General features: G+C 35.9%; 1 protein-coding gene across 1 annotated transcript; it reads left to right on the top strand.

The window, feature by feature from the left end:
• The first annotated feature begins 1,578 nt into the window (after nt 1-1,578).
• LOC145780827 (gap junction beta-6 protein-like) lies at nt 1,579-11,625 on the top strand. Its single transcript, XM_082592471.1, has 6 exons — nt 1,579-1,909; nt 2,529-2,733; nt 3,606-3,646; nt 6,504-6,605; nt 7,546-7,720; nt 9,148-11,625. Exons 1-6 carry the CDS (start codon nt 1,670-1,672, stop codon nt 9,423-9,425), a joined length of 1,041 nt encoding a protein of 346 aa, XP_082448597.1. The 5' UTR covers nt 1,579-1,669; the 3' UTR covers nt 9,426-11,625.
• The last annotated feature ends 1,859 nt before the right edge of the window (nt 11,626-13,484 follow it).

Here is a 13,484-nt window from a genome sequence, read left to right as displayed (position 1 = left end):
CTGATGAAAGATGTTTCAAAAAAATTTATGCACTTAATTTTCGTTTAATCAACAGAGGTGGATTTTTGGAAAGAGCTTATATGTCAGCATACGAAACTTCTTAAAGTAGTTGCTCCTTTTTCACCACTTTCAGCATAGTCTAAGTTGTATGCTTTCAAAGTTAAAGCAAATATTTACACATTTGATGTAATAGTTAACTTATTTAAAAAGTCGGTTAGTTTCTGCACTTAGGTAAATTTTAAAACTGGCTATTTCGCAATAGCCGATCATATAGAAGAGTAAAGGTTTACTTGTCGCAAATTAGCTAAGTTTATGGTAACTCACTTTCTTCAGTTCTGAAAGAGGATCCGCTTTTTAAGTGGTCTTGAACGGTGGTTCCTTATCCTTCATTTTTTGCAAAGTTTTGATTTAGTTTGATAACACGATACGGATAGAAGACAAAAAAACACTTTAAAAAGTGAGAAACAGCAAACCAGAAATATGAGTTTTAATCGCGAAAAAAAAAGTTTTTATATTTTATGACAACATTGGCTACTTTGTTGATTCGTCTGTCTAACAACTACTTTGATTGTAAAACCGATCAGGCATATCTGTTCCACAAACAATATGCCTTAATTTATCTAACGTCTGCTTGTAAACATATGAAAGCCAGCTTGAATTCTTGATTTATTTTATCGTAGGTCGAATAGTGAAGCAACTTGAAATAGTAAGGAGGGAAAAAGAGTTAAGTTGCTGTATATTAGTGTAGTGCTGATATTTTGCGGCAGGCGTGGCAATAAACCACATTAAAAAACTTTTTTTTTCCATCATTGATTTTTAGAAATGATTGAAGGAAAATATGGTGGAAAGAAAGAGATGCAGGGGAAGAAGTAGATGAATTTGTGGAGATGATGTAAAACAGTGGGCTGACTTGTCAAGCATCGGAAAAACAAAAAGAATAACGGAAGCACGTAACGTGTAAAAGCAGTTTACAGCCAACCTTCGACTCGGAGACGACACATGAGTATGATGATGATGATTTTTAGAAAGAATCAACCTCAAACAAAATTTTCTGCAAGCGCAGCAGCCTTTTTCAACGTACCATACAGCAGTTGCCGCGTACATGATCCACGGATATTATTGCAGATACATCTCATGGAACAAAGTTTCTCGTAGTGCCAGACTCTTCGCTTAGTGAATCCACGACTGCGATTGGTGAATTTACTCTCAACGAGAAAGCAAACAGTAAAATGTTAAAATGTAGTAAAACATGACAATAACATGTTTTCCCCTTTTTTCTGCAAGGTCTGTTTTCACCACTTCGGCTATAGGTCTAAATAAATTTTTTAAATTCCTTGTTTGTGTTTTTTTTTGTGTGATTTATGTGTTATCTTATAAACGGTTTATGTGCGATTTACGATTTATGTGCGAATCTTTTAAACCGGAACTACTGTGCATCCTTGTAAACTGTAAAGGTTGTCTCTTTTTTGAAAATTGAATGAGGCTGTTAGAAAATTTAAAATTGAATGATAGTTTAGCTTAATTTGCACCAGTAGCCAATAACATCTCATATTATTATCTCTTTTTGTTGATAGATCTGTTCGCAAATAGAATACTTTTTGAATTTTAAATAACTCAACACTATAGAAAGTGTTTGTTATTGAAAAGTGAAAGCCATAAGAAACAAACCATGGCTTGGCATATTATTGAAAAGTTATTGGAACAAGTTGCAGAGCATTCTACATTGGTTGGAAAATTCTGGGTGACCTTCTTCTTTGTCTTGAGATTCTTAATGGTGGTTTCAATCGCCGACACTGTGTTTGGAGATGAGCAAGGAGCATTTGTATGCAATACACTGACGCCTGGTTGCCAAAATGTTTGTTTTAATGATTTCAGTCCAATTTCGTTGATTAGACTGTGGGCCTTGCAGGTGAGTAAAATTTTCGATCCAAAAACACACAAGTAATGTTTTCAAGAATCAAGAAAATTGCTTTTTTCTCTGGTAAAGAGTTTGTTAATTTCTTTCCACGGTTTCTTTTTAATTTGATAATGTTTGTTTAAAAATTGAAAATCAACAACAATAAACTTCTAATTTACTTTTGAAAAGTAATTTTGTTTACAATTGTCCATTGCCATAGCTCAGTAGGATGAGAGTCTAACCTTGTGAATGAAAGAATCTGCAGGATCAAGCAATACCCAAACAGGAAAATTCATCATTTTTACATTGATTCAACGTTTGCAGACGTTAATTAATTCACAGTCAACAACATTTCAACAAACGGAAACTTCACTATGTTGATCTCAATATGGTCTGCATCACTGGTTAATAAAAGTCTCTAGAAATATGCAAAATGCCAGTAGCTTTTCTTAGCCGGGAAAGGAAGATTCCAACAATCAGTGAATCAACTTAACCAATGATCCCTTTAAATATTAAGATAAAATTCTGCTTTTAATTTATAGCTTAACATAAATCAAAAGTCCTGTGGCGTTATATAAGTGTAAACACTTAAAAATTTATAACAAAATAAGCATTCGTTTTGTTTTTTCAGATTCTTTGTGTGTCATTGCCCAGTGTCATTTTCATCGTCTACACTGCGCATAAGTTAACAAAAATTAGCCAAGCAAAAAAGCTTAGACAGGATGAACTAGATAAAAAAAAGAAGCAACTCGAACAAGCCAAGAAACTAAAAGAAGAAGCAAGAAAAAAATCCGCGTTAGAGCGAAAAAAGCGGGCACAAGAAGGGGGCCCACCAGGTCGGAACAATTTTTTTTTATAAAATTGTAACAGAAAATACAATGGGAGTATGCAAAAAGCGGAAATTCTTTTGTTGTATACAAACATATATGTTCGGTGGATAAAGGTTTGAATTCGGATGAGAAGCCAAAAAAGCAATGTCACTATCCAACTTTAGGCTTGTTATCATGTGTTTTTACCATGTCACAGTCACATTCTTTCGATAGGTTATGAACTTACGTCCTTTCAAGAATTGGGCAATAGGCAGGCTCCCCAAAGGCACTTGACCAAACAACTGACACTCCAAGGAAATAAAATAAACTTGAATCATGTCAAAACAGTGGGAAGTTTCCGAAACAAAATGGCAGTTACTATTTAAATTTTAACGTTTGCTCACTGATAAATTTCCACATTTAATTTCGGCAATATTCTACCGGGGAAAATCAAATTAAAAAGTATTTCCAATGGAGTTTTTATCATAAAACCTAATTTACTTAATGCTGAAAAACTTTAAATTCTCAATTGATGTGTCAGCACTTTTAAGTTGCTTTTTGAGATAAACACATCTTCGATTGTTTTATCCAGGCTTATCCCGGTGAGTGAAGCTTTAGATCACGTAGAAGGCAAGAAAGTCAATCTTTCTGTCCACCTTCAGACTTGCCGTTTAGTGTCTTGCCAAAAACACAGACGCGTTCTCTTGAGCTTTCGTTCTCTTGAGCTTTGACGAACCGAGGTTCTTTCGAGCGTCGTACAAGGGCTCTCACCACTCGGCCATGCGGTCGCGGTATCTTTGATAAATAAATGAAAAAATCTAATTCATGCACAGTTACTGAAGGGTTTTACCTTTAATTTTTAATTAACATTTACATTAATATTATTAATATTTTCACAGAGTACAATGATGTGGAGGATGGCGCAGTTACTGAAGTCAAGGTACGTAGATTGACAAATGACAATAAATCGGTCTATTCACAATTGATAAGCATAAAGGTGTACAAATTAACATTACAACTATTTTTAAAAGCCTTAATGTCTCTTGATCACTATTTGTATGAGGTCAAGATATGTTTACACAGTTCAAACAAACTTCATTATTTTACTTTCATTAAAAAAAGCTTTGTTTTTACGGGATGTTTTCTTTGGAGTTGATTGAGAAGTAGACGCAATTACATGCAAAGTCTATCTATTTCATGGGACTGGCATTGTTTATACGACCAAAAAAGCATTGATTGCAAGCACTAAGGCAGGGGTGGGAAATCTGTTGCCCACGGGTCGCACATGCGGCCTCCGAGATTATTTGAGCTGGGTTAAAGTTTAATTTTATTACTATAACATGAATTCTTTTAACACTAAACCACCACTTCTTAAAAACTGAAACAATTAAATGTTTAATGACCTTTTGCTAACTCAACTTTATGATATGATCGATAAACTTACCTAAATTTTTCCATGTTATGTTCAAGAATTGTGCCAGACTGCCAGTGACGTTGCAACTGCGTTTGCATAAATAGTCGTTTGACGTATGAGTGAGGCGAGGGTTGATTGTAAAATATCTCAATGACGCCTGAAAAAGAAAGACTTGTCATGAAAGTACAGGAAAACACTGGATAATTTTTTTTAAGTACTAGCCTGACAGTGATCAACCTGCATGACTTGTTTGTGTTTTAAACGCACAGCACGTTGGAAAAATATACCAAAACATTTCAGTCATGCGATAGGAAGATTCCTTCATGCTTGTCTGAAATCATTATTAAAGCTGTTGTGACAGAAAAAGATTAATGCTCTGAAAATGATTAAAAATTAACATTTTAAAATGGAGATTGCAAAACCTCCTGCTTGGAAAGAGTGGCTTAAACAAAAGGTGTTGCCAGATGTTAAAATATCCACTGAACTTGTTGTTCTTGGGTAGCTCAATAGTGAACCAATGCTTGTCAAATTTATTAAAACGTTTACGAAACTACACAACCCAATATAAAGCGACCTTTTATAAACACATAATATTGGATTCGAAAAGAGTATGTTGGATCTGTCTATTAATAAAACAAAATGTTTTGTTTAAACCAAATTAAAATAAACAACTTTTCATCGTGTAATTGTAAAGTACAAAATCTTGTGTTCCCGACGATATTATTCCATAATTCTTTCGCCCCACGGTACCACATAGATTCCCAGCGTTCATAGGGGTGGTCCAAGGAGTAATTTTGGGCTCGGGCCCGGGATACTTTTGAGGTTCCCGTAACCTTTCCAAAACGTCCTGGAACAAAGAAACCGCTGCTTATTTTTTGGATGCAGTGGGTTTTCTTGACGTGTCTTGATTTAAGACCCGAGGATCTCATTGTTAATAGGCCTAAATTATCCTCTCAACGGCCATGGGTTCCCCACTCCTGCACAGAGGTACTTGCCATTTACCTGCAGTATTTTTCATGTATTATTTTACTTTTAAAATGACAAAGGTATGCTCTAGTAGGCCTACCTTCAAATCAATTTAAATCGAAGTGAAATCAAAATATTATGAACTTACGGATTAAGGGGTCTTTATATAGTACCATATGGTGTGTTGGCAGGGCCGTTGACAGAATTTCTCGGGCCCGGTACCAGTTTATTTTCGGGCCCCCTTCATCGAAAATGTTATGAATATAAAGGTTGTGTACAAACTTTTATTGATGTTAAGTAACAATTAAACACTGTTTAACAAATCTTGTTTTATCTATTGTTTAACAAAAACGGTTGTTTAACAAATCTTGCGTAATCTTAAAATTTCCCGAACCGCAAAACTTACTATCTCTACCTAGCGGTTGCTTTTTTAAACTTTTATTTGTCACATGGCGCTAGAGTATTACTTCCTGATTCCACTGATGTTTCACTAGTCATTCTAGGCTCACCAGAAGAGAATGTTAGTTTTACAGCAAAGTTAGTGCAGACGGTCAGAAAGTTTTCACTTTGATTTGGGAGAGGTTTTCGGGCCTAGGTCAAACATTTGCTGATTGCTGCAATCTGAAAAGCGGTTTTGGTCTAATTTTAGAGCAGAAATAGGGATAGCAATCTTCTTATCTGTGCCCATTTCAGTTTTTGACTTTAAACAAGTATTAGCCTGTTTGTTTTGAAATTCGTGTTTCGGGTTATTTCACTAAATATTCGTGGTTAAGGAAACCACTATACTACTAGACTAAATTCTCGTTCTACTGTTTGGTGGCAGAAGTGGCCATTTTACCATCAGAGAGCTGAAGTGGGCCCAGTACCCAGAAGGGGGCCCGGTACTTTACCATCTGACGGCTGAAGTGGCTGTTTTAACCTTTGATGGCAATTCCTTTAGATCTGATTTATTAAGATCTTGATAATGTTTGAAGTCGTGGGAAATCTTTTAAATCCAGGCCCCTTAATTATTCCGGGCCCAGGTTCAAAAGTACCACCTAGACACCCATTTCAACGCCCCTGTGTGTTGGGAAAGCGTTACAACCATCACATTGAGTTAGATTTTGAAGACCAATGCCAGAATTGACGTTATATGGTGGAAGAATGTGAAGAAAAACAAGACAACGGCATCGTGTAATATTTGAACAGGCTCCTTTGTTAATTTCATGCCAGTAGCTTAACTTTTCATTAGTATGGTACGTTACTTTCCAGACAGCAAAATCTGTCATTTTTACTTTGATTCAACGTCTACAGACGTCTGCAGATGTTGAATCAATGTGAAAATGATGAATTTTGCTACTCCTAGTCCATATGTCCATATAGTGACTACGATCACACATTTTATTCCTCTGCTGATAATTTTGTACGTAACGTTAAGGAGAGCAAGGCCGAAGCAAAGAAAGAAGATGACGACAAAGTCGTGGCGACCAAACTAGACTCAGACACACCATCCAGGCTCATGATTGCTTACGTTGCACAGGTGAGACGGTAAATAAGCTCACATTTTTGTTAAACAAAGGCTTGAAGTTTGTTCTGGACAAACTGCGCTAACAATTTCACTTCATTTCGTCAGGTTACGAGAGAAAAGCAAACACGGTTGGGTTATGCACATAGCTGAATGCAGAATGTTGTAAATCTGCAAGCAAGTTTTTCGCTGATCTATTCAATCATCTTGTTCTTTCGTTTGGCTGCAATTTACTGCGTAGGCTACGCTTCATTTTATCAACGTTTGGTGAAAAAAATCTTTTGGAGAAACTGTCAAAAGTGACTATTTATTTTTTGAATGAAATGCGTAATTCTGTCTCTGCTTTAACGCAGTGGTATGTGGCTGGCAAAACTTTGTAACCCAGGCAGATGCATTGTTATTATAACAAGGTATATCATAGATTCAATACACTGTTACACGAAAAACTTGTCTCACAAATGAAAACATGTTGACACGAAATATATCCCCACTGCCTTTTTGTAGGCTCTTTGGTAGGCTACAACTAAAATAAAAATAGTGAAAACAACCTTTTTTCCAAACAACATTTACTTCAAAAACAAAAAAATTTGACCCGGTTTTGTTTAGTTCCAACATTTAACCTTTAAAAAAAACGAAACGCACGAAATCTTGGAACACAGAAAGCGCTGTAGTGCTATTAAATATACGCGACTTTGTGCGGTGTCCTTAGGAAGTGATTTGGGGTTGCTGGGGGGCGTGTTGAAACAAACTATTTTGCTTAAGCTTTTATGTTCTATTAGACCTTTGTTATGTTGTGGCAATGTTTCTTAACCTATGAGTTCTCAAGTCACGTGCTAATCTTTTTTTCAAAAACCGCTTTTGTCCACAACGATTGAGGTACAACTATAAATTTACTGTCAAGATAATTGCATTATATGAATATCCGGAGTATCACTTCAAATCTATTTTCTTGCAGGTATTATTCAGACTAGCCATGGAAATTATATTTATGTATGTACAATATCACATCTATGTCTATAAATTTTGGGTCCCTGAACTTTTCAAATGTGCAAGATGGCCTTGCCCCAATGCAGTGGATTGCTTTGTGTCCAGGCCTAAAGAAAAGACAGTCATGCTCTGGGTAATGTTCGGTAAGTACAAAGACTAAAATATGCTTTCCAAGGTTTATAAAAAAAAGTTTGGGTTTTTGTAGCATGAGGTTCACCTCCATTATGTCTTACCTCGATTCCCTGAGTACTACGTGACCTTCAAGTAGGTGAAAAAATGTGACCTACTCAATTTTACTCGCGCTGACGAGAGGTTGATGTTATGTCATCGTAGCGCCAGAAAAGTTAAAAAAATACATCTTTTACCGTGGTATAAGTTTTGTGTTTTCTATAGTCGGAGATTGCCGTTATCAGTTGGAGATGAACGTTTAGACTTTTGTGATAGCAGGTTAGCAGCTTAGTCGTTGCAAAAAAAATTTAACGGAACAGAAAATACAGATTTTTACTATTTGACCATTAAAACAGTGAACGGGTGGACACTATTATTTCAAAATCTCCAAAAAAATACCACGCGTTGTTTCAATATTTTACTGCAATGCAGCAATTGTCTTTAAAATCCTAACTTTTCGATTACCACGAAACGAATCCACAAATACTGAGAGCCGCTTGCTTTGAGAAACGAATCCACAAACACTGAGAGCCGCTTGCTTTGAGAAATCCACTGAGTTTATCTTTAGAAAAATATTGAAGCAAAACGCAGCAAATATGACATCAAAGTGGAAGAATGAAATACTTTCATTTGTCAACTCCTTTTGCGTCTAAATCAACAAAATGTTTTTAAATCAATGTAGATGCGCATGTCAAGTCTAAGTAACTTTTTCTTCCCACGCAACTGTACAAACATTTACCACTCGTATTTAAACTTTCAAAAACTTAGAATTATTGTTACACATAAATTTAAACCATAGGATTCATTAAACAAATACGGTACTAAAAATTGCTATGGTGATTTGCCTTGTAAAGGAATATCTTCAATCTCTAATCTAAGTTAATAAGTAACAAAAACCGAGTTGGTTGGTTGCTTGGTTTTGGATCTTTACTCTTGTACTAAGAAAGCCTCTGGTAGGTTATTTCTGGCAGTTTCGTATACTTTTAGACGCTTTAAACCGCTGGCGCAGGTTCGGATACCTAGATTAACAGAGTGAAGTTTCCGTTTGTTTTTGAAGTGTTGTTGTCCGTGAATTATTCCATCCACAAGGTGCCGCTGAATGGAGAACAGTCCTTGAAATGCGTTGCATAAAGCGCACACCTCGAGAGCCAATCTCAGAACCGCTTGATCTTGCGGTTTCTTCGAGCACAAAGTCGAGCGTTTAACCATAGCAGATCTATCGGTATAGACTACTGACCTATCGGTATGGACTATTGACCTATCGGGGTTGACTACTGAGCTATCGCAGCGGACCACTGAGGTATCGGGGCGGAATATTAAATTATCTGGGCGGACTACTGAGCTATCGGAGCAGTCCAGATGATGTTTGTGTCTTTACCTATGATGTTGTTGTTAACCACAGGCACCGGCTTGATCATGATTGTTCTCAATGTCATTGAGCTCTACCACTTGGGAATGAAGAAGATCTGGGACGCGTGGAAGGCAAGAGGACAAGACATCACTAAGGAGTACAAGCTGACAAACAACATGCCTTCATTCGGAGGTCACGGAGGAGGAAGACATTACGGAGGCAGGTATCAAAGAGGATATCCACAAGCGGTTGGGATCAGAGTGGGATACGCAAGAAGTAGCTTGTCAGGAGAAGGAGGAAATGATATTGACGGAGACAGATTTATTTAAGTATGTATACGACGGAGCACTGGAATTAACGTTATAAGAAAAAATATTTTTTTTTCATATTAGATGTACGTATTCTGACGTCCGTTTATACTTCTTTGAATTAAATTTATGACTATACAACTACGTTTAGCTTTTCAACATTTCGTTACTGTGCATATCATCAACTGGTTAACTTGATAATAATTTGTCAAAGTGTCTTTTTATGCCAATTTTTACAGCACACCTGCAAGTCATATAAACTGAAGATAACCGCTTTCCGCCACCTAGCGGGCAACGTATATCTTGTTTGCTTCATCAAAATATTTTTGAAAAAAAATGTTGAGGGTTTCGAAAGCGTTGAAACCAAAATCAATCCGTTTTTCACGAGCTTCCCATGTTGCTTCAATGCTTCATTTTTTTTTATAATATCACTGATACAAAAAACACCATACAGAAATACGAAAATGTCTAAAAAAATTAAATTATGTATACGTTTTATAATACATACATAAGTTAGTTCATCCTAGTGGGAGAGCTGCGTACATCAGTTGTAGTTTAAATCTTTTCCATCAGTTCGCATACATCAGTTCTAAACTATTTTTTCAAACAAAGCGTTCAAAACGCCGTTTATACAATACGCCTTGTGATAAAGCTGCAATTTTAGTGAAACTTTATTTGAATCTTCTTTAATTTTACTCACTCAAAAAAGTAATTTGTAATTTAAAAAAAAATCTTGATAGTCTGTCCAATAAAACTGTGCAATTGTGCATAGATGTTGTATGAACGTTTCTTTAACAACAAAGTATCAACAAATACTAATATCATGGTAAATTTAGCCTGCACAATATTTTGGAAAAATAATATAAAAGTAGGCCTACATAATTCATAACAGGACACATTAATTATTGTTGTTCTTACATCTGTTTTATGTTTTGTTGATCATGTAAGTATCGTGTTTATCAGACTCTCTGGAGTAGCCTAACAGATATCTGTGTTTTATCGTGCGTTTTTAGATTCATCTTAAATTGTTCTGCACACAGTCTAGGCAACTTAAGCACGGATTTGAACAAATTCAGCGAGTTTTTGAACAAAGTTTATGCTAACACCCAGTAGTGTCTGCATTGACCTGTAACTACTATAATTAATTGGCTGTAATTTTTTGCACTGTAAATTATGTGGCGTTTGAATAATTTATAGCATTTCGACTTGTTTGATTACAACAGTTTGTAGATTTCGTTTTCGAGCTGCAAAATATTCTTGACCGTCGCAAGCCTACGTATGCTCAATGCAAAGATGTATTTGATATCACTCCACTGGCCGGTACCTGCACAGGTTGACATTTATTGACCAAGAGTGTAGCCGTTAAGAGACAACTTTGTCAAAATAAATTTTAGTCATTTTTTAATTTTTTAACGTAAATGCCTTCAGATATCCTCTAAAGATATTGTAGATTTTTAGCCTACTTTTGTTGCAACATCTCAGCCTGAAAATCAGTCTTTTTTAGACAATGCAAAAAAGACTGATTTTCACGCTGGCATCCTCAGCGACTTACAAACAGTAGTTGCAAGATTGAATTGTTAAACAACCTAAGTTTTTCTGTGTTGCATTTAGGGTAATATTTCTAAAAAACAATAATGGTTTCTGCATTCAAACTTCTATTTGAATAAGCTTGACTGAACATGATCTAGCATTCCAGCTGATTGAAGTCGATTGAAAATAAATTCGTTTGTATTAGTTTTTGCAGTTTTTCAATTTGCAATGCTGGTAGTACATCTTGTTTTAATTTAACTTAAACAGTGAAATATAAGTTAAAATCGTTTGCTCTGAAATACGATTCGTAAACTATCGAAAAAGTACACCATATTGCTTTACAGCAAAGCTTAAACATTAAAAAGACACCATCCAAGATAGAAAATTCTGTTATTTTTACGTCTGCAGACGTTGAATCAACGTCAAAACGACGGAATTTGCTGTCTGCAAAAGTGCGTTATGATCTTGCACTTGGGTTTGAACAATACAGTTGCTTGCATGCACCTGCCAATGTAGGCTGTTCAATCCTCAAGCGTTTCTAGTGTTAATTTGGTTAACTATTGTACATTACGTCCTTTTGCTTTTTTTAAAAAGTAATTTTGCACATTGAATTGTCACGATCAAAATCTTAAACGTTCTACGTTGATTCGATTTACTTTGCAATTAAATTGCCTGATGCTTTTGTGTGTCACCTGGGAGGAGGGGTTACCAGGAGGTAACCCTTCTTGGATTGTCTTAGATTAGCTGTTTTTAAATAATGGAATAAAGTCAATCAACAATCAAAATTTTTGTTTTTTGTCGAAAATGCAGATTGGTTTCTTTTTCCTGCAAAAAAATTACAGCGTTTTGCTTTTAGCAGAAATTGCATCATTCATCAGTTACTTTGAGGTTGTTTAAATATCAAGTGACGGTATTTTTGTCATTTTCTTCATCTTCCCAACACAATGTCCTTCGCAAACCACTAAAAGAGTCATGTGATGTATAAAGAGCCCCCGCCAAGCATCAGTCACCGCTTTGGTTACTTAGTCAGTGCTTCCACTTTTACAAAGCTAGATTATCACTTACATTACCACATTTGTCCTCAGATTACCACATTTTTTACTGTGATTTTCTTCCCGAATTTAACCGTATTTCGACTTACTTTTACATTAACAAAGTGGCTATTTTTACCCACTTGTTGCCATGGTTACAATCAGGTGTTGCCAGAGTTAGGATTAAAGTTAGGAAGGGTTAAACTTAGGAACAAGGTTAGGGTTTTGATCTTTATCCAGAACTAAAAAAAAATTCCGGAGGTGGTATACAAGTCCCCCCCCCCCCCCCTTGGTAACTCATGACAAAGACAGGACTCGACCAAACATATAGGGTGAAACTACTTTACCTTTGCTTTACTGTTCACACACTTCAATCTACATGTTTTGGTCAATTCCTTTTTGTCATGAGTTACCAGAGGGGGGGGGAGGGACTTGTATACCAGCTCCAAAATTCCAAAATGCAAGTTTTTGTTTTCAACAGCTTTAAACTTTTCTCAAATTACGACAGAATTCCTTATCTGGCAATGCTACTATTTGGCTATATTTACACTATATAGTGTAAAATAAGGTCTAAAACAACTAGCCTATTCAGTTTATTAACAGTACCGGTTATTAACAGTTATAAAAACGTCCGAAATAAGCAAGCAAAGTACTGTGCTTGACACCGCAGCTAGAATCTGAAAGACATCTTGACTATGAATATGATCGCATGGTCACCCTATGTTCAAAGTCAAAAGTCAGGACGCATTCCAAATCCAAAAACAGTGGAACATGCTAGTCACATGCTATTATAAGTAGTTTTTTGCATATTTGTTCGATTTCGGAAGACAACAGTTCAAATGCTCTTATTTATTGAAAGTATTTTATGACAAATGTTCAAAATTTATAATTTCTACATTTTGGCAACATTTCCACACAAAATTTCCATATTACCACTAAATTACCACAAATTTTTCATTACCACATTTTTACCACAAGCATGATAAAAATTCCACAATTGTGGTAATTACCACAAAAGTGGAAGCGCTGTACTTAGTACACAATAACACATTGATGTAAAATTAACGCGAACCATTTTCCTTCTTGATAAACGATCAGCAAACAAAATACTGCAGCTTTCTTGATTACCTAAAACCCGTTCTGACGTCACGCAGAATGCAAAGGGTAGACGAATTGATGAAAAACTATCAACTGTGTTGTAAAAGTAGCCTTTGTGGTATCGCAATCATATGATTTGATCCCCATTGTAAATTACAACTACAACACAAAACCTGTTGGAGCGTGGCCTACGATATAGGCCACGGTTGGAGGTACCCTTGCGAAGTGAGGAGTAATCGCGAATCAGAGACTTCGGTTTATTTTGGCATATCATTGAGTATCTTGAAATGACACAGCTCTGTGCTTTGAAGCGGTGTCAAACTGACGCCCTCTCGAACGACGTGAAGCGATCTCACCACTCCAACGACGCATTAACTTTCATATCACATCATACAATTATTGTTTATTTTTTTGACCACGT

This window comes from Aplidium turbinatum, chromosome 12, assembly GCF_918807975.1.
Source record: "Aplidium turbinatum chromosome 12, kaAplTurb1.1, whole genome shotgun sequence".
Taxonomy (NCBI): domain Eukaryota; kingdom Metazoa; phylum Chordata; class Ascidiacea; order Aplousobranchia; family Polyclinidae; genus Aplidium; species Aplidium turbinatum.
This window is presented reverse-complemented; position numbering and strand designations above follow the sequence as displayed.